General features: G+C 59.0%; 3 protein-coding genes across 10 annotated transcripts in view; 2 read left to right on the forward strand and 1 right to left on the reverse strand.

The window, feature by feature from the left end:
- Nucleotides 1-1,016: 1,016 nt before the first annotated feature.
- PDLIM2 (PDZ and LIM domain 2) lies at nt 1,017-5,368 on the forward strand (the record flags this gene model as incomplete). The annotated part of the gene is made up of 9 exons (XM_080360202.1): nt 1,017-1,109; nt 1,566-1,717; nt 2,051-2,120; nt 2,204-2,286; nt 2,362-2,407; nt 4,073-4,227; nt 4,511-4,656; nt 4,734-4,839; nt 4,973-5,368. The coding sequence occupies 9 exons, from the start codon at nt 1,017-1,019 to the stop codon at nt 5,157-5,159; spliced, it is 1,038 nt and encodes a 345-aa protein (XP_080216328.1). The 3' UTR covers nt 5,160-5,368.
- A 2,190-nt stretch (nt 5,369-7,558) lies between these two features.
- LOC308050212 (uncharacterized protein C8orf58) lies at nt 7,559-9,492 on the forward strand (the record flags this gene model as incomplete). Its single annotated transcript, XM_080360221.1, has 6 exons — nt 7,559-7,604; nt 8,271-8,750; nt 8,809-8,974; nt 9,009-9,124; nt 9,228-9,331; nt 9,409-9,492. The coding sequence occupies 6 exons, from the start codon at nt 7,559-7,561 to the stop codon at nt 9,490-9,492; spliced, it is 996 nt and encodes a 331-aa protein (XP_080216347.1).
- Nucleotides 9,493-13,855: 4,363 nt separating this feature from the next.
- Nucleotides 13,856-22,869, reverse strand: part of BIN3 (bridging integrator 3) — a 37,149-nt gene continuing 28,135 nt past the window's right edge. For 7 of the 8 annotated variants that reach the window (XM_080360384.1, XM_080360387.1, XM_080360382.1 and 4 more), the window contains 3 exons: nt 21,132-21,273; nt 18,835-18,969; nt 13,856-14,594 (listed from right to left, as the gene is read on the reverse strand). In XM_080360384.1, the coding sequence (XP_080216510.1) occupies nt 14,448-14,594; nt 18,835-18,969; nt 21,132-21,273 (424 nt within the window). In that variant the 3' untranslated portion in view covers nt 13,856-14,447. Of the gene's footprint in view, nt 14,595-17,045; nt 17,156-18,834; nt 18,970-21,131; nt 21,274-22,869 lie in introns of those variants that run through there. The other variant, XM_080360383.1, reaches the window with a different exon arrangement.

Here is a 22,869-nt window from a genome sequence, read left to right on the forward strand (position 1 = left end):
CAGAGGAGGGGTACGGGAGACAGGGGGGGTGCAGGAACAGAGGAGGGGTGTGGGAACTGGGGGAGAGACGCAGAACTTTTAGGGGGTCTGGTGACCATGCCCAGTGGATGTTGGGGTCCCCGGGGTGACAGACCTCGCTGCCCGGGGATGCTGAGTGGGGCCGGGCATGGGGAGGGGGTTTGGGGTTTCCTCCCGCCGCTGCGAAGCCCAGCCCAGGAAATTCTTCCGGGCAGGCTCTCAAGCCCCTCTTTGTGCGTTTGGGATGTTTAAAATGCCTTCCCCAGCGGTTGCAGACGGGGTGCCGGGCTCCCGCAGCCACCCCAGGGCTGTGCCGGTGAGACGGGGCTGGGGGGAGCAGGGAGCCTGAGCTGACGTTTAGGGGGGCTGCCCATTCCCATGGATCCCACTGATGGTTACGGTGCTTGCTGGGGCGCCTTGGGGACCCTGTGCCACCCTGGGGAACCCTCAGCATCCTTTCCCAGTGCGGGTTTGCTGTGGGGTGAGGGATTCGAGGTGCTGGCGCTTGCAGCCCCCCCGCTGTGGTGAGCAGCAGGATCTGTCCCTCGCTGGCTGCTGGCTGCCCTCGCAGCCGCATCGTCCCCTCCAAACCCAGCTGGTTTGGCCCTGCCGTGCCACAAACTGCCAAGCTGGCACTGATTTCCTGCCTTGCGCAAGGGACAGCGGGGTGACCTCGCCTGCCCCGTCCCACCAGCTGCACCAGCGCAGCCAGCAGTGGGTCCCCTCGTGTCCCCCAGAGGGGGGAAGCCACCAGCCCCAGCTGGGGACAACAAGGCGGCAAGAGGAAGCAGCGGTGGCTGCCGGCACGTTGTGACAGCACGGGGACACAGGTCCCCTCCCCGGAAGGAAGGCACTGCCGCTCTCTGTCACCCCGTGTTTGGGACCCTAGGGGTGTGGGGCTGGGGGGTGCAACTGGGCTGTGTCTCCCGGAGGAGCAGAGGGCACCCCGGGATTTCCCAACACCGCCACTCCCTGCCTGCCCAGAGCCACCCGCTGCCATGCCGGTGACAGTGACCTTGGCCGGCCCAGCCCCTTGGGGCTTCCGCATCACCGGGGGAAGAGACTTCGGGAAACCCATCACTGTGTCCAAGGTAGGAGCTCCCTCGCCCTGGGGAGGGCTGATGGGGTGGGTGCCGTGCTGGGCTGCTCCGGGGAGCGGATCCGGTTGGGTGGCCTTGATCCTGCTCCGCGGGATCGGCCCCACGGCGGGTGACAGTGCAGGGATTGTGTCACCCTCGGGCTGGGCAGGTCTGCGCTGAGTTTCCACCTCTTGTTGCCATAGTCTTGGTCCCCCCTCGCTGGCATTGTTTTGGCAGGGCCATAGAGACCCCAGTGGGTGGGAGCATCCTGGTGGGGTGCGATTTGGGGACCACCGCAGAGCTGGTGGTCCCAGCCGTGTGCAGGGACATTGCCATGACAAGGGCTCCATGCTGCAATTAAAAGCTGCTTCCCACCGGTGTGCTGAGGGACGGCTGGCGGGGGTCTTGCTGCCCCCAGCACCTCTGAGATGACACCAGGGCTGTCCCCATGTCCTCTTCTCCGTGGAGGTGACAGAGCACGGGAAGGCAGCCGCGGGTGACCTGCGTCCAGGGGACATCATCATCGCCATCAATGGGGAGAGCACGGCCGAGATGCTGAACGTGGAGGCGCAGAACAAGATCAAGCAGAGCCCAGGGCAGCTCCAGCTGCAGGTGGAGAGGTGGGTGCTGTGATGGGGGGGACACAGCAGCCCGGACGCCGGGGTCCCCAACCCCAGGGAAATAAAGTCCTCGCGTGGGCTGGAATCCCCAGCCACGGGTTGTTTTTCCCCTCCAGCTACTCTTGGGGCTGCGCCATCCCCGCAGGAGCCTGTCCCGGCTCTGTAATTAAAGAGTCAGGCGGTAATGAGCCCAGGCAGCCCTGGCAGCCGTTACCTGGCCAACTGGTCCCAGTTGGGGGCCTGGGGCCTCTCACCCCCTCCCTGGGCTGCTGTGCCATGGAGCGCACGCTCCTGGGGCGGATGCAAGACCCCCCCATCTCCCTTGGTCCCCAGGTCCCTGATGCCACCTCTCAGCCACACCAATGGGGACACCTCACCGGACAGGCTGGCCACACGCTTCCAGGTGAGCCCCGGGCAGCCCCTGCACCCCCTGACCCCCCACCCAGGGCCGATTTCAGCTGCTGGTGTCTCCCCCTTCCTCCCCAGGACACGGTGCGGATGCAGGAGATCCAGGGCACCCTGAGAGCATCCTACTCCAGCCCCACATCCCTCAGCCCCCCAACCCGCAGGTAAGGCTGGACCTGGCTTTGGGGGGACGGGCAGGGGTCTGGGACCCTCCTGATGGCTCCATCCTCTCCCCCCAGCTCGCAGCCCCTGGAAGAGGAGCTCACCGGTCCCAGCCTTCCCCAGGTGAGCTGGGAGCCGGGGGGGCTGTGTGGGGCCAGGCAGAGATGCTGGGGGTGGCATCTGTGCACCCTCAACTCTGCAGCCCCAAAACCTCTCCCCTCACAACCCCAGACTCTCACCCTTTGCAGCCCCAAACTCTCACCCTTTGCAGTCCCAAACCATCACCATTTGCAGCCCCAAACTCTCACCCTTTGTAGTCCCAAACCATCGCCATTTGCAGCCCCAAACCATCGCCATTTGCCACCCTAAACCATCACCATTTGCAGCCCCCATCGCATCCCCCTTTGCAGCCCCAATGCCGCATTACCCCCCCAGCCCCGTTCTGCCTCGGGGACAGTGTCTGCTGTGCCACTGATGCCACCACCGGTGCCACCGCCACCACCCACCGCGCTGGCGGCACCCCGGGGCACCGGCAAACCTGCCCGGGGATGTTTCGCTGGCTCCTACCCGGCACCTCTTGGCAATGGCGCCAGCCTGGGGAGGCCAAACCAGTTTGGGGAGACCCAGCCCAGCTCCCAGGAGCCCGGGGGACTGGGGCGTTGGCAGGGCAGGGACCCACAGACCCGGCGCACCCCCGGCAGTGCCCGCAGCGGGATGCTGGGGGGCCAGGATGCCTCCCCCACCTCCCGGACCGGTCCTGGGGTGCCCGTGGCCCCCCCATCCCTCCCCGCCGCGGTTTCGGGCGGCTGCTGTGCCCCAAGGGGCAGCCGCTGGCTCCGGGGTTGGCGTCTCCCTCTTCTCCTCCCTTCCATCTTTCTTTTTTCTTGTTTTTCAAGCCCAAATCGGGAAGCGCGGTGGCCCCGAACGCCGCCCTTCCCGGCTGCCTTTGGCCGCGGCCCCGGCCGCCCCTTGGCTCCTCCGGCCGCCCGCTCCCCCCTTCCTCCCCAAGCCCTTTATTTGCTTTGGTGCCGGCCCCGGAGGGTCCCTCCCTGCCCCAAATCCCCTGCTGTGGGGCTGTGTGGGGTGCTGTGCCCAAAACCCCTGCCCAAAGCGGGGGCGAGGGGAAGGGCTGCCCTTGGACCATGCTTTTTATCGCATCTCAGGGCGGGTTGGTGCTGGTGGGGACGAGGCCAAGGCTCCCAGCTCCACCCGTGCCTAATTTTAGCTCATTCCTCGCCTGTTTGTGACCCCGCAGAGCCCTGGCGATGCCCTTCTCCTTCTCCTTCTCCCTCTCTGCGGGGGCTTCTTGTCCCGTCCCCCTCCCCAGGCTCCCGCCGGGGTTTGCATCTGCGTGGCGGCTGCTCCTGAGAACATCGGCTTCCACTTAGCCCGGGTTTTGTCTTTCCTGCCTCTCTTAAGCAGGAGCAGATGTCGGGGAGGGGACGGGTGCAGGCGTTGGGTTACGGACATGGGGAGCACTGTGGGGGCTGCCCCTGGTCCTCCATGGGGTCCCACTGGCCCCAGCACTGAAGGGGAGGAGAAGCAGCCACCCTGGAGCATCCCTGCATCCCTCAGCTGAGCACCCACCCCACCGGGGGAACAGGGCTTGGAAAAAGATCTGGGTGTCCCTGGGGTGCCCAGGAAGATGGGAGGGGGGCTCTGCAGGTGCCTTTCCCTGTGCTGTGCCTGGGAGATGCCACCCTCACCCCCAGGTTTGGGACACACCAGGAGGGCTGCTACAGCCCCCTTGCCACCCCAGGGCACCCAGTACCTCTCTCCCTCCACCAGGAGCGAGGAAGCCCGATCCATCAGAACAGCCCCCCGGGGTCAGTCCTGCCTCCACCCCCCCGCCCACCCTCGCCGGGGTTCGGGGCGCCCCCAGACCCCTGGGAGATGTGCAGAGAGCGGCGCCGCTCGTCACCCTGTCCCAGCCCCTGCAACAGGTACAGAGCATGCTCAGGGCTATGGGGGGGGGGGCACAGAGGTGGGGGAGCCCCCAGCCCCATGCATCCATCCCTGGGGTGCACGCTGGGTGCTGCCGAGCCGAGGGAACCCGTGCAAAGAGTTAACCTACCTGCCAGGCAGGTAGGGACGTGGGAGGGCCGGGCAGGCTGGGGCAGCTCCCCAGGGCGGAGGGAGCAGGTGGCGGGGTGCAGCCTGGTGGACCCAGGCGTCCGGGTGCTGGGAACCCCCCCTTTTACCTCCCCCGGGGGTGCCGTCCCACAGCCTGGGCTCAGAACCGGCCATGAGGCGCTTGGAGGAGGATTCGGAGGTTTACAAGATGCTGCAGGAGAACCGGGAGCTGCGGGCGGCCCCGCGACAGTCCAGCACCTTCCGCCTGCTGCAGGAGGCTCTGGAGGACGAGGGTGGAGGTGAGGGGGGGGACAGGGGACAATGGACGGTCTGGTGGGGTGGGTGGCAGGTCCCTAATGGCTTTGTGTCCCCACAGCTGGCCTCGCAGCCCCCTTCCCCAGCCGGCTCTCGCCCAGCGCCCGCAAGCCCGTGGCCGGTGTCCAGAAGCTGCACGTCTGCGAGAAATGCACCAGCACCATTGCGTAAGTGGGGCTGGGGGACGAGGGTTTCCCTGGGCAGGATCTGTCCCTGCCAGCACTTCCAGCTGGGCCAAAATGAAAGGGGGACCCCGGTGGGGGACACGGGGTGCCCCGCTGATGTCCCCGTCTCCCCCAGGACGCAGGCGGTGCGGATCCAGGATGGGCGGTACCGGCACCCATCCTGCTACGCCTGTGCTGACTGCGGCCTCAACCTGAAGATGCGGGGACACTTCTGGGTGGGTGACGAGCTGTACTGCGAGAAGCACGCCCGCCTGCGCTACCAGGGGGGGCCCAGCACCCCCGCTGTGTCCCAGCACTCCTGAGCCCCAGGCACTGGCATGGTGCAATGGGGAGCTCGCTGCCTGCATCCCCCCTGTCCTGGGGAGCAGAACATACCCCGTCCCCCCCTGGGATGCCTCACCAGCCCTATTGGTAGGGTGGGGGTCTGCGTGGGGGGGTGAGGGCATCCCCAGTTGACCCCCAGCTGCCCACCTTTGCCCCAGCGTGTGTGATGAGCTGGATCACTTCTCAGCCTGGGCTGAAGCAGCAGAATGTGCCCAGGGACACAGCGGGGACACTGAGGGGGGGGTCACACAGGGACGCTTGAGCACTTAGGTACCGGAGAGGGGGCTGGCACCGCTTTGTGCACGGACTGCAAAGGGCTTCTCCGAGGTATTAAACCAGATCTCTATATAAATATAATATATATTTGCTCCACTCCCGTGTCTGGTCTGTGCAGGGTGGGGGGACAGGGCCAGCGTGCAGGCAGAGACCCCAGACCCCCCATCCCTGCTCCCTGCACCCATAGCCGCGGTGGGGAGCAGGGAGCAACCCCCTCAGCCTGGGGGGGATCCAGACACAGGCTCCACGGGTCCGGTGATGCACAGGGCTCGTTGCTCACCTCCCTCCCGGGAAGGTCAGGGCTGAACTGCCCCCTCCCTGCTCCGGGGGTCCCTGGGAGGTGTCAGGGCTTTATTGCGGGTTGTTTAACCCGGGGCCTTTGTCCTATGTGGGCCCAGGTGGGCTCTTATCGCTGCTCTCCGCCCTCCCGTGCCTGTTTGCACGGAGATGGGCTTTGCTGTTATCGCGGCTTTGCTGTTATCAGCCGCTCCCCGCCCAGCCTGGGGGGGTCACCGGCCCCTTCCCACGTCCCCAACCGGGTCCCCTGCCCTCTCTCTGCTGGGGGACACTGCATCTCCCTGGGTCTCCATGGTCTCCCCATGCAAGCACCGAATTCCCGCAGCCCCCCAGGAGTGATCACCTTTTGCTGCCGCACTTGTGTGTGTCTGAGGCGGGGGGGTCTCTCGGGCAGGCAGGCTCAGCCCCCCACCTTCAGCGCTATTAGGACACGGTGGCTTTAATGAAGCATCCCCAAGGAGGGAGGGACGGGGATGGTCCCGCCCGCCCCTCCTGCGCTCACAAGAAAAGAGGAATAAACGCTTCTGCTGGGGGTACCGGGGGTCGGGACCCCCCCCATAGAGTAACACCGCCCAGCCCCACCCTACCCCACCCAACCCCGCCCCTCCGCCCTGCCCCATAAAGCGGCGGAGGAGCCGCGGGGCTGCTCCGCCCTGCCCGGCTCCCGGTGTCCCCCCCGCCCGGGGATGTTGCGTCGCCGCGGAGCTTTCAGCGTGGAGCCGCTCCGCGGTGAGTCGGTGGTCCCGGGTGGGTTTTGGGAGAGACCCAAAAGCAGCTGGGGGGGGTCCCTGGCGTCCGGGTTGGATTGGGGGGGGGGTCCCTGCAGCCCTCAGCCTGCTGGAGGGGATCCTCAGGGATCCCTGTTTTGGGGAGCTGTGCTGGAGGGGAGCCCTGGGGGTCTCTAGACCCCCAGTTTGTGTTCCTACTGCTGGGAGGGGCTCAGGGTGCTGATTGAGCTGGGAATTCAAACCAGGTTTTGCCTTCTACTGTTTGGGCTGATGAGCCTGAGTGTGCACCGGGGTCACGGCCACTGGATCCCTGTATGCAGCGTGGGGGGCCCAAAAACCCATCGGCTGTTGCTATGTGCCCCCCAGCTCAGGCTGTGCTGGGACCCTCTCCAGCAGCAAAGCCTGGGGGACACTGGGGGTCTGAGCTGGAGCTGTAGACATGGGGGACCCCATAGCAGCTCCCACAGGGGATGTTTTTGCTCTCTTGGTGATGGGGAACCCCCTGTGCCCCTCTCACCCTACCAGTGCCCCCCACCCTGGTGGGGCTCCAAGCCCCATCGAAACCCCAGGGATAGGGAGGAAAGCAGCCCCCCGGCATGTGGGGCCGTCCCATACAGTCCTTGCAGCCCATGGAAATTCAGTGTGTGGGTGCAGGGCAGCTGGCGGTGCTGGGGCGGAGGGGCCCCCCCACGGCATTGCTGGGATTCATGCGCCCTCTGAACGGTGAGATTGTCCCCTGGGTGCTTGTGGCCTCCCGCACCAGCGCCAGACCCACCAGGGTAGGAATTTGGGGGCACTGGGACCCCCTGGCCGTGAATTCAGCCCCGAGCAGGGTTTCGCAAAATCGGTGGGACTCATTCGGTGCCCAAACCGCCCTCTCGCCTTCCCGGTTGGGTTGGGAAGGGAGCCCTTAACCACCGGCCCAGCCAGTATCGCCAATCCCAAATCCTGCGAGGAACCAGTTGGGAACCAGTCCTGTAATGAGGTGCCTCTGGATACAGGGCCCGTCGCCGGCTGGGCTGGTATAAAAGGCAGCGCCGGGACGCGCGCCCGGCAGTCGGCTCCGGCTCTCGGCGATGTGGGGGGGCTCCCGCACTGGCTGGAAGAGGAGGTTCAGCTGCTGTGAGTGCCTGGGGGGGGGGGTGACCCTCCGAGCGAGGGTTTGCCGGGGGGGTGGGCTGCTCTGCACCCCGAGCTGAGTGCAGGGAGGGTGCCAAAGCTTCGCTCCCCACCGCGCTGAGCCCTCGGCTGTGGCCTGAATGGGAAGGGAGGTGAGAGCCGAGACCGACGCTGCGATCCCACTCTGAGCTGTGGGGTGGTGGGCAGTGATGCCCCCCATGCTGGGGGTCCCTGGAGTCATCCTGCGGTGGGGGGGATGGATTCCATGCCCTGCCATGTTTGGGGTGGGCTGGCACCGAGCTGGAGCGAGTTGTGAGAACCATTGCCATGCAGCCCCCACTGGGTTGGGGTGAGGAGCACGGGGGCTCCCCAGGAGTACAGGGAAAGAGGGAGGATGGGGCTGGGCACAGGGATGTGTTTTTGGGGCACAGCAACAACTTGTTTGGTGTATGAGCCCCCCTGGCACAGGGCAGGGCTGCGGGGACCCTCCAGAGCAGGGTGACCAGGCAGGGGGCTGTAACTGTGTGGCACAGGTCATGGGCACGACTGGAGCTGCTGAAGGGTGATTTGGGGGGCTGGGAGGGGTGGCAGGCCAGGGCATGCAGGGGGGTGGTCAGTGTGCCCTGCCTGTGCCAGGGGACCCCCCATCTGATGCCACTTGCCCTGCAGATGGTCCCTGGGAGACAGCAGAGAGCTGCGTGGTACCCACCTCCGCCAGCGTCTATCGGCGGCTGCAGGAGAGCCCGCGGCAGCCCCCGGGGGGCTTGAGCACCTGGAGACCCCCCCCAGCACCAGCCCTCTCATCCGGTAGCCCCCTGGCAAGCGGGCGTCTCCTCAAGTCCGAATCGGAGGACTCCGGGGTGGAGATGGCCAGCAACGAGCACTCCCCCTGCACCCCCCTGGGCTCCGAGAGCAGCTTCTCCCTCGACGGCTTCCCTCCGGAGAAGAAGAGCCCCCCCAGAGAGGAGCCGGGCCCCGAGCCTCCCCGGACGCCCCGCAGCCGCTCGGGCAGCAAGAAGCTGCTGCAGGCAGCTCAGCGCAGCAAGAGGCAGCGGCTGCCCGGGCGCTGCCCACGGCTGCGGGGAGAACACGCGTGGGACCCCCGGGAGCAGGAGGAGCCCAGCGCGGCGGACCCCGAGGCAGCGGTGGGTGCTGGGAGGGGGTGCATATGGCTGGGGGGGCGCTCGGCCACCCGGCAGGCCCTGAGCCCCCCCTCGGCCGCAGGCTGTGCCTGGGCAGGGGCTGCGGTACCTGGAGCACGTCTGCCAGATGCTGGAGCGCCTGGCCCGGCTGCAGCAGGACAACCGACTCCTCCGGCAGCAGGTGGGGGATGCCCGGAGCACCCGCCCTGACGCCACGGTGAGGGCCGGGGGGTGCTCGGGGGGCGGGGTGGTGGGAGGATCCCAGCTCACACCTCGCATCTCCTCACCCACAGCCCACTCGGGATCCCCCGGGACAGGATCCCGCCGTTTGGAGGGGTGAGCGGTTCCGCCCGCGCTCCTGCTCGGACAGCCAAGCGCCAGGTGAGCAGGGTGGGATACATGGATCGGGGCGGGGGGGGGGGGGGGGGGGGGGGCATGTCTGGTTTAACCCCCCCAAAACTGGTTTAACCCCCCCACCATGCAGCCCCTGACCCTGGTCCATGCCGGAGGATGTGGGGACACTCTGCCAGCTCCCCCAGCCTGCTGGACCCCCCCGAGAGTGGAATGGGTGCCCCTGCAGCAGACAAGGTAGGGGCGGGGGTGGCGGGGGGAACCGGGGGGGTCCCGCACGTCGCCCCCATCGCTCACAGCCGTGTCTCCCCCAGGACAGACACTCGCACTGGGGCCGGGTGAAGGTTCTGCTCACCCGCCTGACCCGCCGCTCGCTGCGGGGGGGCCGGTGCAGGTAGGACCGGGGGGGGTCCCGGTCCCGCTGCCACCCCTGGATGGAGGAGCCGCGCCGCACCTATTGCGTCATACCCCGCCCCGTGACGTCACGCCCACCCGGGGCCGGCCCCCGGCCCGGCGCTGCACCTCCCTTCCCCCCCCCCCACACCCCCCCAATAAAACCTTTTCACTGGAAAAGAGGCGGCTCATTGCGAGAAGATGCGTTGTTGCGCGGTGACGTCACTCTCAACTCGGCGTGACGTCACGGCCGCATCACTTCCGAGCGCGTTTCCAGCCCCTTTGTCCGCCCAGTCCGAGCGGCTGCCGCCCCCCACCCTCCCCGGGTCCCCCTCGAACCCCTTCCTGGGGCACCCACTGACTTGGGCGGGGGGCTCAACCCCTTCCCCCCCCCCCCCCCCCCTTTCTACAGCAGGTGGGTGGGGAGGGGGCGTCGGGACGGGAGATGCTCCCGATCGCATGGTGGGTGGGGGGGAACAGCGGGTGTTGCTGGGGGGGGAGTTCACCAGCCTGCAGGAGGGGTCGGGGCGGTGGGCGAGGCGGTTTTGTGCGGGGGGGTCGGTGCGCCGCGGTGTTTCGGTGCTGCTGGAGCCCCTCACCGTGGGGACAGGCCGGGTACCGCCGCCGGGAAGATGCTGCTCAAAGCTGCCTGCAGGTGCTCTCCGAACAGGTACCCCCATTATTCTCTCCACCCCCCCCCTCTTTCCTGACGATTTCCTACCGTGACTTGGTTTCTCCCTTCCCGCATCCTCTCCCGAGCCCCCCGGCCCCGCTTCCCCCTGTGCGCCCCCCGGGCAGCAGCCGAGCATCCCCGGAGCCCAGCGCCTGCTCCTGCATCCCGCGCTCCTGCCCGGGAAAGGTGAGTGCTGGTCCTTACCGTGGGGGACGGATCCGGGTGGCGGGGGGTCCCTGGCTGTGAGCGCAGTGGGACAAGGGGGTGCTGTGGGTGTTTGGGTTTTCTGGAGCTCCTGGGGGTGCCATGGGGTTTTATGATCATTGTTCCCCCCTCCCCAGCAGTGAATCTCCTCCCATCGCCCCATCTGCTCACCTGGGGAGATGCTCTGGGCCAGGACCATAGGGAAGGGATGCAGGCAGAGGATCAGGATGGGGATGTGTCCCTGCTGTTGGGGGGCACATCTGGGCAGCACCCACCCCGCTGCCCTGTACCTTCTGTGCCTTTTGGAGCACTCAACACCCACCCGGGCCAGACCTCAAGACAAGGGCACCATCCCTACTGGGTGCTCTGGCTATGCAGTGACTTTTGGGGAGGGATATTTGTGGTCAGAGAGGATCTCTCTGGTTTCTGTCTGTCCCAGGGCAGCCAGTTCTGTGCTCCCACACATGGGGACTGCTTTCGGGTGAGCCCAAACGCCCTCAACGTGGATCTCTGCCTCCATCCCCTTCTGTGATGCCAGGGAGGTGCTGTGGCTGCATCCAGCTGCCCCATGGCTTCTACAACCTGTGTCTGGGCTGGCTGGACACCTTCCCCCGTGTCCGTGGTACCACGGCTGCATCCTGCTGTCTGACCGCAAGGAGGATGCTGAGGATGCTCTGGGTGATGCTGAGGTGAGGAGGAGGAGGGTCTGCTCTTGCCCAGGTGATGGCCTTGGTGCTCCCCAACCCCCTGGAGCAAGGGAAAGCTCCCGAGCACCCAAAAAAGCAAATCGAGGTGAGGATCCAGGCGTGTGCTGGACACAGCAGTCCTGGCGAGCATTATTTCACCCAGTTTTGGGGGAAAGCCCTGTGTTTTGGTGCTACGCTGTCATCCATGTTTACTGCTAGACAGCTTGTGTCCGCAAAACCTGGTCTTGTCCCCAAAGGGGCTAGGGGACTTGGGGAGGAAGGGGGACAGTCAGGATGCTGTAATGCAGCTGGGCTCACTGTGTGTCTCTTCTTAGCTCCTGCTGCGGATGAAAGAGGATGAAGGTGTGTGAAGGGTCCCTGTCATGGGATGGCCACATCCTGATGCTGACCCCACGGTCCTGAGTGGGACAGGCTGGGCTGGACCTGAGCGGTTACACAGAGTGGTGAGTGCCCCGCGATCGGATATCCCTTCATCCTTTCCCTCGGCTTTCCGGAGGTCTGAGCACCGTGGTGCTTCACTCAGCGGCGTTCCATCACCGAGTCAATATTCCCTTCCGCGAGCTCTCCCCATTAACGCTGGGATCTCTGGGGTGGTGCAAGAAACCCGTAATTATCTACTTTTACTACGTGAGATTGATTCCTCTCCCCAGCTCTGCAAAGAGCTGCTGGTTCAGGAGCAGATCTCCAGATCACAGCAGCGTTTGCAGCGCTGGGTTAAGTTTCCATGGGTGAAATGTCTCTCTGTTTTGAGCAGAACAGCAGGAGGAGCTGCTGGCCCAGAGCAGGATCTGCGCTTTGCTGAGCAGCTCTGGGGATGCGGGTTTAAGGACGGGAGGGATGCGCTGGGTGGAGGAGAGGAAGGTTGCTGGGGTTTGGGGTGACACAGCGATGTGGATTTAGGGGAGCCCGGGCAGGGTTTAATCCAGCTGCAGCACCTCTGGGCCACAGAGCAGCTGGCCAAGAGGTCTCTGGAGCTGGCGTGGGGTCTGCTGGGGCTCATGTCACCACGTGTCACCCGTGGAAGAGCGTGGCCCTCGCTGGGGCGCACGGGCTCAGCTCCACGCATGGCAGTTATATATACATACATATATGTATAAATATAGCATCCCTGCTCCGGGTAACCGTGGCAACGGGTTTTATTTTGCTTAAACCCAGCCCGGCATGTGATGTGGTGGGGAAGGAACAGCTGAATGGGGGTGAAGTTTGGGGTGCTGCAGGAGAAGGTTTGGTTGCGTCCAGTGGGGACCGGACAAGGGATGCTCTTGAACTGGGGCTTTGCTCCATGTCCTTGGGGACAGTCACCAGCCCCTCCGTGTCAGGGCTCTGGTCCCATCCCCATCACTCCTGTTGTTGCAGCGTCCCTCTGGGGAAGGTTTTATTGGGGGTCCAGCTCCCCACGTTCTGCTGGGATTCCATGGGCATCCTCTGCTGTGACACAGGTTTTGCCCAACTAATGGACCAGTGGGATGTGGCGATTTTCCTGCTGGACATCTGGGCATCTTCGTGCCAGCCCAAGGCAGAGAAGGGACCCGGAGGAGAAGCCGCAATGCTGAGGCTTTGCCGGGGGGCCCTGTGTGGTGACACCAGGTGACGCGCCAGCTCGGGTGTCCCAAAAGGCGGTTTTATTTCTGCAGGTGCTTGGAAAGGGCTGTGGAGAGGTGGAGAACGTCCTGCTCTGGGTAACAGCTCCCAGAACCTTCTCCTCCCACCTCAACAGGGCAGTTTTTAGCAAGAAATAGAGTCCCCTGAGCAGTCACAGCTGCACGGAAGGGAAAAGGAGCTCGTTGGTAGGTGTAGGGATGCTGGGGGGGTCTGGTGGAGATTTTGGGGTGGGTGATGAGTTGTTCTTGTTCCAGGAACCCCCCTCTGCTACCTCCTTCCTCCAACACCATGATGCTCAGCTTGGGAAGTCACTGGAGAAAACGGAGCAGCCGCCTTGACCCGGAGAGCAAAACCCAGGCTGGGTAAGCCAAGACACACCGGGATGTGGGGTCCCGTCTTCACAAGCCACCGGTCACCCCCTCTTCTCTTCTCTTCTAGATGAAGGAACCAGCATCCAGCTGCTCTCCACCAGCAGAGGGTGACAATCCCACTCGCCTGGGTGTCACACGCTGGGGATGGTGGCAGGGTCCCCAAGAGCCTTTTCTGTCCCTGCGCAGCCAGGGCAGCTGTAGGGATGCTCATGGTTTGCTCTGACCCTTTTTTTAGCATTTAATGGAAACCTCTTGGGTAGGAAATTGTGTGTTGGAGACAGGACAATGGCCTCCTCCATGCTACAAGCTGGATGTACAAATTTGGGGCCAGACCAGCTTTTTTAGGATGGAGGGACCCAAACTGATGGCTGGTACTCGTTGTGTTGCGCGGGGGGGATCTCTGGATGCTGCTGTGGCCGTAGCGCGTTCCTTCGCTGCCTTCACCCTTCACTGTATTTCACCGTAAAGCTGTATTTTTTGTGCTTTTGAACCCGTTTCCTTCCTGCGTCTCTTCGGGGGCTGCTCAGTCCCTCTTTTCCCTTTTCCAGCCCCTTAATATCGCGCCTAAAATGACACCCCCAAAGCACCGGTGTCCTGCTGTGGCAGGGGATGTGGCAGACCTGGGGGGCCCTTCCCTGTGTCCCCCCGCAGTGACAGGCAGGTGGCAGCAGAGGGCACCGGCACCCCAGCTCCCAAAAAGTCTTTATTGGAGCCTTCGTGCCCCCCAAAAAGTGGCTACAATTGACTCAGGCTGTGGAGCCCCCCCCCCAGACCCCCTAATTTTCCCTGGCTTTGCTCCCACCTGGGTTATATTTCCCTTTTGCATCTCCCTGCTTTCTCTGCCATGGGGTCCCATCACCCTCCTTGAGCACCCATTGCTGTGCAGATGTGCACCCCCCTGTGCCCCCCCAGCTGTGGGGCAAGAGGCACTTTACACCATTCCTGCTTAAAACAGCAATTCCTGCTTAAAACGGGGTGGATTCGGAGCACAGCATCACTTGATGCTCAGCATGGGAAGTTGGGCCCTTTCATCACCCTCTCCCGATGCCTCAAAAAATTGAATTTAAACACTTTTACTCACCCCTTTCAGGGGGTAGTGGGGTCCTAAGGCACAAAATAAATGTCCCAGCAGCAGGAGTGGCCGTGTCCTCCTGCCAGAAAGGGACTGGCAGCACCCAGCCCGCTCCCCATCTTCAGCTCTGCTGCCAACACCTACTTAAACCAAAACCTAGTCTTAGGGCGGGCAGAGACAATCCAGATGTCTTTTGCAAACAGCTGGCTGGAGGGGGGAGCCGTGCTGTGCCCCCCAGGCCATACCACAAGGGTAAAGCCCCCTGGATGGAGGAGGTGGGACAGGGGTGCTCCCCAGCCCCTTCCCCATCACCAACATCCCCCTGCGATGCTCAGTCGTCGGCCACGATGGACAGAGCGCGCAGCTCGCTCAGCTTGGCGTCGTTCTCCCGCTCCCGCTGCTCGTCGCTCAAGCCGGGCCGGTCGATCTGTGCCGTCAGGTCCCCAAAAATCTTGTGCATCTCGGTGTAGTAAACAACCTGGGGTGCGGGGAGGAGAAAGATGGGGCGTGAGTGGAGCCAGCCCCTCGCCTCAGTGTTCATGTTCTAAAATAGCTTCCCTAGCATGTGTTGGTGCCACCCCCTTAGATTATTACAACTCAACACATTTTAATAACGCGCTGCCCTTCTCTGCTTGCTTCCCATCCGGGGAGATGCATATGTGGGGCTGCCACTGTCCCCCCTGTGCAGCCACCGTCCCTGTGCCACAGCTAGGGTGTCACCGGTGTCACCGGGTTCTGCAACAGGTTCCCCGGTCACGGCGCAGGGGCAGCGAGCGCGACAAGCAGCGCGCCTGGCACGAAGCAACGGGGAAGCAGGGGGGTGTTTTAATAATGTGCTAATTAGTACCGCCAATTAACTCCGGCAGCGAGCGGCGCTTCGGCAGAGCGGGAGCTGGTGGGTCGGCGCAGGCAGATGGCACCAGTGCGGGTGCTTTGCTGGAGGAGAGCAGGCAGCGAGCCCTGCCTGCGGGCAGCGGGGCAGGATCGGGGACCCCCAGCTTGGAGGGCCGCTGTGCCCCACAGGAGGAAGGTGATGTGGGTTACCTGGCCTAGGCATCCCCCCAGATGTGGCGAGGAGATGCTGCCTCTCAGCGGGACGATGTGTTGCCCCCATTTTGCAGAAGGGCACGGGCGGGCACCAGCATCTCGGGAGTGGAGCCGCGCAGTCTCCATGGAGACTGGCTCCCCCAATCCTGCTCCAAATGATGCTTATTTTGAGATGCTGGGGACCCAGCCTCCCTGTTGGAGGGTGGCACAGCTGGATGCTGGAGCTCTGTGTCCCTTGTCCCCAGCCCGGTGTCAGATGGGCTCGGTTCAGTCACATATGGCCAAGCAGCGCTGCCAATTCCGGCACAGAAAAGGCACCGGCACATTGAAATTAATCTCCCTGGGAACTGGGGAGCTGCTGCCCCCCTAGAATTGTCCCCCGCGCCCCCCAACACCAGCATCCGCAGCAGCATCTTTTCCATATCAAATGGGCAGAGTAGAGCAAATATTTTGGTCTCTTCCCCACCACCCACGTGCCGCTGCCATGGAGCCCTTCCCGTGGGGGACCCCGGGTCCCCGCAGGTCTCCTTGGGGACGCTCTTGTCCCCCCGTAGGACCCAGTGCCTAAACCAGTATGCATCTCCTGTGCTTTACCCATCCCCGATGCTCTTCTCCTGCTGAAATACAGGATGAAAACCATCACTGCCTCTCTGGGGGGGGTCCCCACATTGGGGTGGGTGCTGGGGAGGGGGATGCACCCCAGATGACGGGCGCTGATGGTTCCAGCAGCAGGGGGGCCCCTGCGGCACCCCCTGCCTGCAGCTCGGTACTTTTCCAGCTATGGATGCCATATGCTCCATCCCCATCCCAGCAAATCCCAGCTCGCCTTTGAGACCGAGCCAAGGGCCCCGAGTCCACCTGTCCTGAACTAATTCTGTTTCGGGACACCCTGTTCTCCTCATTTTCTATAGATCGCGTTTACAGTGCCACAGCCGGGCAGTGTTTATGTCAGCCCTACACAAAACAAAAGCCCAGGGTCGCTGCCAGGGCTGGACAGTCCCATGGACAGTCCTGCCTCGCAAGCCCCATTTTTCCCCCCATTTCATTAAAAAGAAAAGAGAGGAGTATTGTGTTTTCTAGCAGGAAAACAAAGAGCATGGCGGGAAGGAAGTTTTGTTACACTCACACCAGCAACGGGGCTCCAAATCTCCCCCTTTCATCTTCATCTGGCTGCTTCAAAGTCCCCAGCCAGGGAAATATTTGCCTCGGTTGGCTCGGCCCCGGGCATGTGGGTGGACACAAGTATTTGGTGTTGAATGTTACAGCCCCAGTGAGTTCGGGACATGTCACACCCGGCACTGGGGACGGCGGCCAAGCTGTGCCATGGGAACCCACGGCTGGGAGGGTCTCGGTGGGTTAAAGACTTAAAGCTGCTGCTCCGGAGATGGTTTAAAGTGGGGTCCTTCCCTTTGCCATGGCTGGGTTGTTCCTGGAGGGAATGGATGTGTTCACAGCTCATCATTGTGCTGGCCAGTGACGCTTGTCTCACTTTAACCACTTTTCTCTCTTCAGGGGCAAAACAAAAGGGAAAACTACGGTTTTGCACCTTCAAATGGTGAGTTTGACCTGGGGACAAGCAACTGCAGATACCAAGAGAGAGCTGACCCCTGCCTGCCCCTTTCCCCGAGCATCCCGGACCAACCGTCGCTCCTAGAAGTACCTGCAGAAAGAGGCTGGAAATAGGAATTCCACCGAGTAACGTGAACCCCCCGAGATGCTCAATAAGCTCCAGAAGGTGCGGAGGGAGAGGGAGAACACGGGAATCAGCGGCGGGATGAATGAGCAAAGCCCGTCCCCGTGTCCCCCATCAATATCTCGCACCTGGGATGGCGATGCTCCGGTGTCCCCCTGACTGTGTCCCCACCGGGTTCCCTGCAGGTGAGCAGCCGCTGCGGTGACTCAGGGCTCCCTGGTGCTATTCCTGGCTCACCACTGATTCATTACATTACCTTGGGCAAGTCGTTTCCCTTTTCTTGTTTTCATTCCGGCCACCTGTGATGGGGAAAATGCTGCGTAGCCCCCAGGCAAGAGCTCCTGAATGGGGGGATGCTGAACCCAAGCTCAGCACAAAGAGTTATCGGGGAGCACCGAGCTCTCCTCCCCGCAGCAGAGATGCTGTGGTCCCTCCCGAGGGATGAAGGATGCAGCCAGCGCTGGGGGAGAGGGATGCTGCTCCCATCTAGGTCAGCGGGGAGGGCTTTAGCATCCCTCTGGGCCCAGCTTTAGTCTAGCCTAGGGGAGATGCCTCAGCTTTGTGGCGATAATAAAAACCAAGATTTTTCTTTCTCGCTTTTCCTAACGAAAACCCCGACCTGAAGAGGGCCAAGAAACAAAATAGAGGATTCCCAAGGAAGCAGAAGGTATGAACGGAGAAACTTGCAAACAGCCCCAGTTCAAAGCACCCTGCTGGCGTCTCCCAGTGCTCCCAGTACGTTGTTCTCCACCCCAGGCTCCTGACAAGCCGCGGCAGGAGCCAGCTGGCAGCCAGGACCCAGCACGAGCCGAGCGAGGGACATCGCGGCCAAGGACACAGAAAGCAAAGCCGCTTCTCTTCGGAACCCGCCGGTGGCATTCGGGTTTCAAGGTCTCGTCCAAACAACCCACCCACAGCAAGCGGAGGGTTCGCAGGGGGTGGGGAGAAGGGCCGGTGAGATTTTTGCGGTGGCTCCAGGGTGTCTGGTTATTTCGGCTGGAACAGGGAGCCCCGCGGCAGGCAATGGCGAAGGGAACAGCGAGAACAGCATCCCCAGCACCCACCCGGCCGGGCGCTTCGGCACCATCTGGTAGGTGAATCAGGCTGCAGACAACTCGCTGGCAGCTCCGCGGAGAGAGAGAGAAACCCCCCCTCAAAAATCAGAGGTGAGATGGAAACACGTGCTCTTTGCAGCCACCGCACCTGTGTCACCGCACCCGCTCCAAAATCAAAATACCGTAGGAAAATTGCCCAGCAGCACGTGGCTTCGCCCTGATCCACCCCAAGTTCAAAGGTAGATTATATCCCAAAAATGCTCCTCTCCAGCCTAAAGAAAAGGGTGAGGGGAGAAGGAAGATGGAGGAGGAGCAGAAGGAAGCGGGAGGATGGAAACCGAAGCGGGCGGGGGTTTATTTAGGCCAGCCCTTCCTGCAAAGCTTGGTGTGGAGCTGACGGAGCAGCCGCCTCTCCCTCTGCCACAAAGGAGCCTTCAGATGAGCCTCGAGCATCTCAGCATCTCCAACAAGACCCAACCCTGAGCTCAGGACCACAAACGCAAAGAGACGGCGCACCCAGATGGATAAAGCCACCAAATTCCAGCACCTGATGTAAAACCAGGGCTTGAGCCTTATTATAGGTAATTTCAGGGGACAGGACACCATATTGTACCAGGAGTATCCCTGATATGCAGCAAATTCATATGAAACAGCAAAAAACTCACCTTCTTTCTACCTTGAACCCCATTACCACAGGTACCAGCAGATGCCAATCTGCTCTTCTCCCAGGACAAAGTCCAACATCTGCACAATGTCCCACCACTCAATAATTGAATTACTGCATGTAATGGCATTTGGGCAGAGCTTTGCTGCACCTTACCTGTGTGTAACGCTCAGCTTGAAGAGCAATTCCCCCCAAGGTAGGACCCAGATGTGAGGATGCCACCAAAGGGACACCTGCCAGAGAGGGGACAGCATCTCACCTGCGCCCGCACCAGCGACTCGAAGCTGGGCTTGAAGTAATCGATGCGGCTGCTGTAAAATTTGGGCATTTCCTCCAGGAGCTGCTTGTTTTTGGCTTCGAAGTCCTCCTTCACCGGCCTCAGCTCTTCACGGGCCTGCGAAAGAAGATGGGGGGTCAGAGAGCCGGGAAAATGTCCTTCCCTTGGGTAGAGCTGCACTGAGGCCACCCCAGGCCAGCGGAGTGACCCAAGGACAACCAGTGACCAGATAACGGAGCCTGGTGGGGGCAAATGACCATCCAATGGAGCCTGGTGGGACCAAATGACCATCCAGTGGAGCCTGGTGGGGCCAAATGACCATCCAGCGGAGCCTGGTGGGACCAAATGACAAGATAATGGAGCCTGGTGGGACCAAATGACCATCGGACGGAGCCTGGTGGGACCAAATGACAAGATAATGGAGCCTGGTGGGACCAAATGACCATCGGACGGAGCCTGGTGGGATCAAATGACCATCGGACGGAGCCTGGTGGGACCAAATGACAAGATAATGGAGCCTGGTGGGACCAAATGACAAGATAATGGAGCCTGGTGGGACCAAATGACCATCGGACGGAGCCTGGTGTGACCAAATGACAAGATAATGGAGCCTGGTGGGACCAAATGACCATCCAATGGAGCCTGGTGGGGCCAAATGACCAACTAACGGAGCCTGGTGGGACCAAATGACCATCCGATGGAGCCTGGTGGAACTCAAGTGACCAGATAATGGAGTCTAGTGGGGCAAAATGACCATCCAACGGAGCTTCATGGGACCAAATGACCATCTAACAGAACCTGGTGGGACCCAATGACCAACTAACAGAGCCTGGTGAGACCCAAGCTCTGCCCCTGGACCATGGGGAAACCCATGGGACACCCAGAGAGGCTGTTGCAAAAATCACAAGCCAATTGCTCTTCTGGGGGCAGAATGGGGACAAAAACCAGCCCCAAAGCTCAGCCAGGCTGCAGAACATCCCACCCACCTCGGTGTCCCCTGGCCCTGCCGTCCCCGAGAGCATCACCACAGGATCCTGTCCCCATCGTCATTTTCGCCCGTGACCTTCAGCTCAGCACGCCCAACTGGCTTCTTTAAACAGAAGCGTGGGGAGAAAGGGAAATGTCTCCGAGATGGTGTTGGAAAAGGGCAGGAGGGGGTGGGCTGTGAAATATTAGACTGGGCTCAAGTCTGCCACTTAATCCCGGTGCCATTCCGACGGGAGGGGGACACGGCGCCGGTCCCTGTCCCCAGGACGTCACTCCGAAGGGATGACATGGACAGAGCTCTGGCCTGGAAAAGCCTTAAATCAAACCAGGCTTAATTAAGCCTGAGAGGCAAATGAGCAAATTCAAGGAGCGTTTAAACTTGTGGGGTGGGGTTCACTGAATGCAGAAGACTTGGAGCAAACAGCGCTGAAATAAAAACTGCAATAAAAATACCTGGATTAAATTATGCTCTTTTTCTTCCTTTTTTTTTTTTTTTTTGGTGGAGGGGGGGAATTAGATCACACAGAAGTTCATTAAAAAAAAATAACTCAACCCTTCTTAATCATGAGGACAAAAGCATTTCTGCATTTTTCCAGCCACAGCTTTAGTCAGCGAGGCTCAGCGAAATAAGCTGCTTACTAGTAAATCGGAGGGCTCTTTTGTTAAGGCCGATATCGGGCTATTCTTTAACACAAAACTTAATTTTTGAGGGGAAAGTCATCCCAAAATACATGTTCTTTAAGGCCGAGAAAGTCAACACTCTGCAAAGATCAAGCAGAATTGCAGGAGCGGCAGATTTGGGGAGAAACGCCGGTGAAGATTTAATTTAAATATATACATAAATTTTGCTAAAATTTAGGAGAGGGAGAAAAGAATCTGGCAAAGCTTCCTGGTAACCAATTACTGCGATTTTCCAAGGCGAGTTTTTGGTAACAGGTGGCAAACATAAAGCCTCGAATCCCTCTGATCCATTTCCCATCCAGCTGCTCGCCGAGACGCGGCGGTTTGGGGGGCAAACCCTCCTTTGAGCATCCCGGGGCTTTTACTCCCCTCCTGTGCGCATCCTCAGCTCCCGTGGCTTTCATTCCATTTCACTTTGGGAAAATAATGTTGTGCTTTTCATTTTTCTTCCCCTTTGCTGAGCGCTCTAATTCACTTTTCTGCTATGACGTGGCTGACTTTACATCGATGAAAGATGCTTCGTAATGGGGATATTTCACACGGCTTGGCAGGGATGGCAATAAAATATATATATATATATTGAAATTTAGGGGTGATTTGTGTTTGGGTACCTGGTGCAGCTTGGCCAGGACGGGTCCAGTTCGCTCCTTGTCCTCGTATTTCTCCAGGCGGGCCTGCAGGCGCCTGTAATCCTGCAGCGTCTGCTCCCGTCGCTTCACGGCCACGTTCAGGCTGGGGAACACGCTGCTGAACCTGCGGAGCACCAGGGGGACAACTCAGGGAAAAGGGGACAAAGAACTGGGGTTCGGGCTGAAAATACCCCAGGGGTTGAATAGAGACTGTTCCAAACACACAAGGTTTCACTGCGGTCTGCCAGGACACTGGAAAAAATGGGGTTATATTTATACATATTTTTATATATTGATATATTTTTAAATATTTGTATATATTTATATATATTTTTATATATTTATATGTATATTATATATACATATATAAATATATCTATAAATATATATAAAGATAATACATATAAAAATAAAATATAAAAGGAAAATATACAAAATATAAATTATAAATATATATATTAAATACATATATAATATATAATATATAATATATAATATATAATATATAATATATGATATATGATATATTATATATAATATATAATACATAATATATAATATATATTATATAATATATAATATATAATATATAACATAAAATGTATATTATATATTATAATATATACTATATTATATATATTATATATTACATATTACATATTACATATATTATATATAAAATATACATATATAAAAAATATAAAAATATACACATATATATTAAAATATATATTTATATACAAATATAAATTGAGATTATATATTCACATACACAGATATATATATATGTATCTATGCTTTCAATTAGATATATGATATGATATGATATGATATATGGTATGATATATGATAGGATATAATAATATATACTTGATGCTGGAATAATGTATGATAATGTATACAAACTTATGAAATTATATCTAAATATCTATAATACAAATATACTATTAGAATTCATTATTAAATTATTTTCCCTAAAATAGTGCATTAAAGAAATATTAAATAATAAGTAATTATAATAAATATATATCTATTATATATTAGTACACCATACTATATTAATATATAATTATATATTAATTAATTTAATATATTTTTATATATTTTTATATATATATATATAATCTATTAAAAACTATCTAAAGCTTTGCAAAGCCTCGCCAGGTTCGGTGTTTGAGGAGACACAGAGGCACATACTTCTTTTTCCAAAGGTCAATTCCCATGTCAAAGGGTGTATTTTTAAACTAATAATAATATTAAATTGCAGCCAATTTTGCAAAGGCTGTTGAAAATATTCTGACGGTCCCAACCTGCTGCTGAGCTCCCCTGCCTGCCCATTAGTTCTTTATTTTTAATGGTTTTTAACCCCGGAAAGAGAGAAAATCATCCAAATTCAATCACTGCACAACCCTTTCCACATCTCCAGTTAACCCAGGTGGGATTGCCCCAATATCACCTTTGGAAAGGGAATGAGCAGGGAGAGGAGTTGGCTCCAAACCCAGGAAAAGAAACCAAAAATGAAGTGGAAAATAAATATGAAGTGGAAAATAAATATGAAGTGGAACATCATAAATACAAAGCGCAGCAACTTTTGCTGGGCCCACACAGAGGGATGAGGAGCAGCCAACAATCCGCTACGGGTCGGTTCATCTCATTAAAATGTGTTACAAATCGAGGAAACACGAACATCTGATGCCCAAGACATATATTACATTATTGT

This window comes from Nesoenas mayeri (genome assembly GCF_963082525.1).
Source record: "Nesoenas mayeri genome assembly, chromosome: 27".
NCBI classification, from domain to species: domain Eukaryota; kingdom Metazoa; phylum Chordata; class Aves; order Columbiformes; family Columbidae; genus Nesoenas; species Nesoenas mayeri.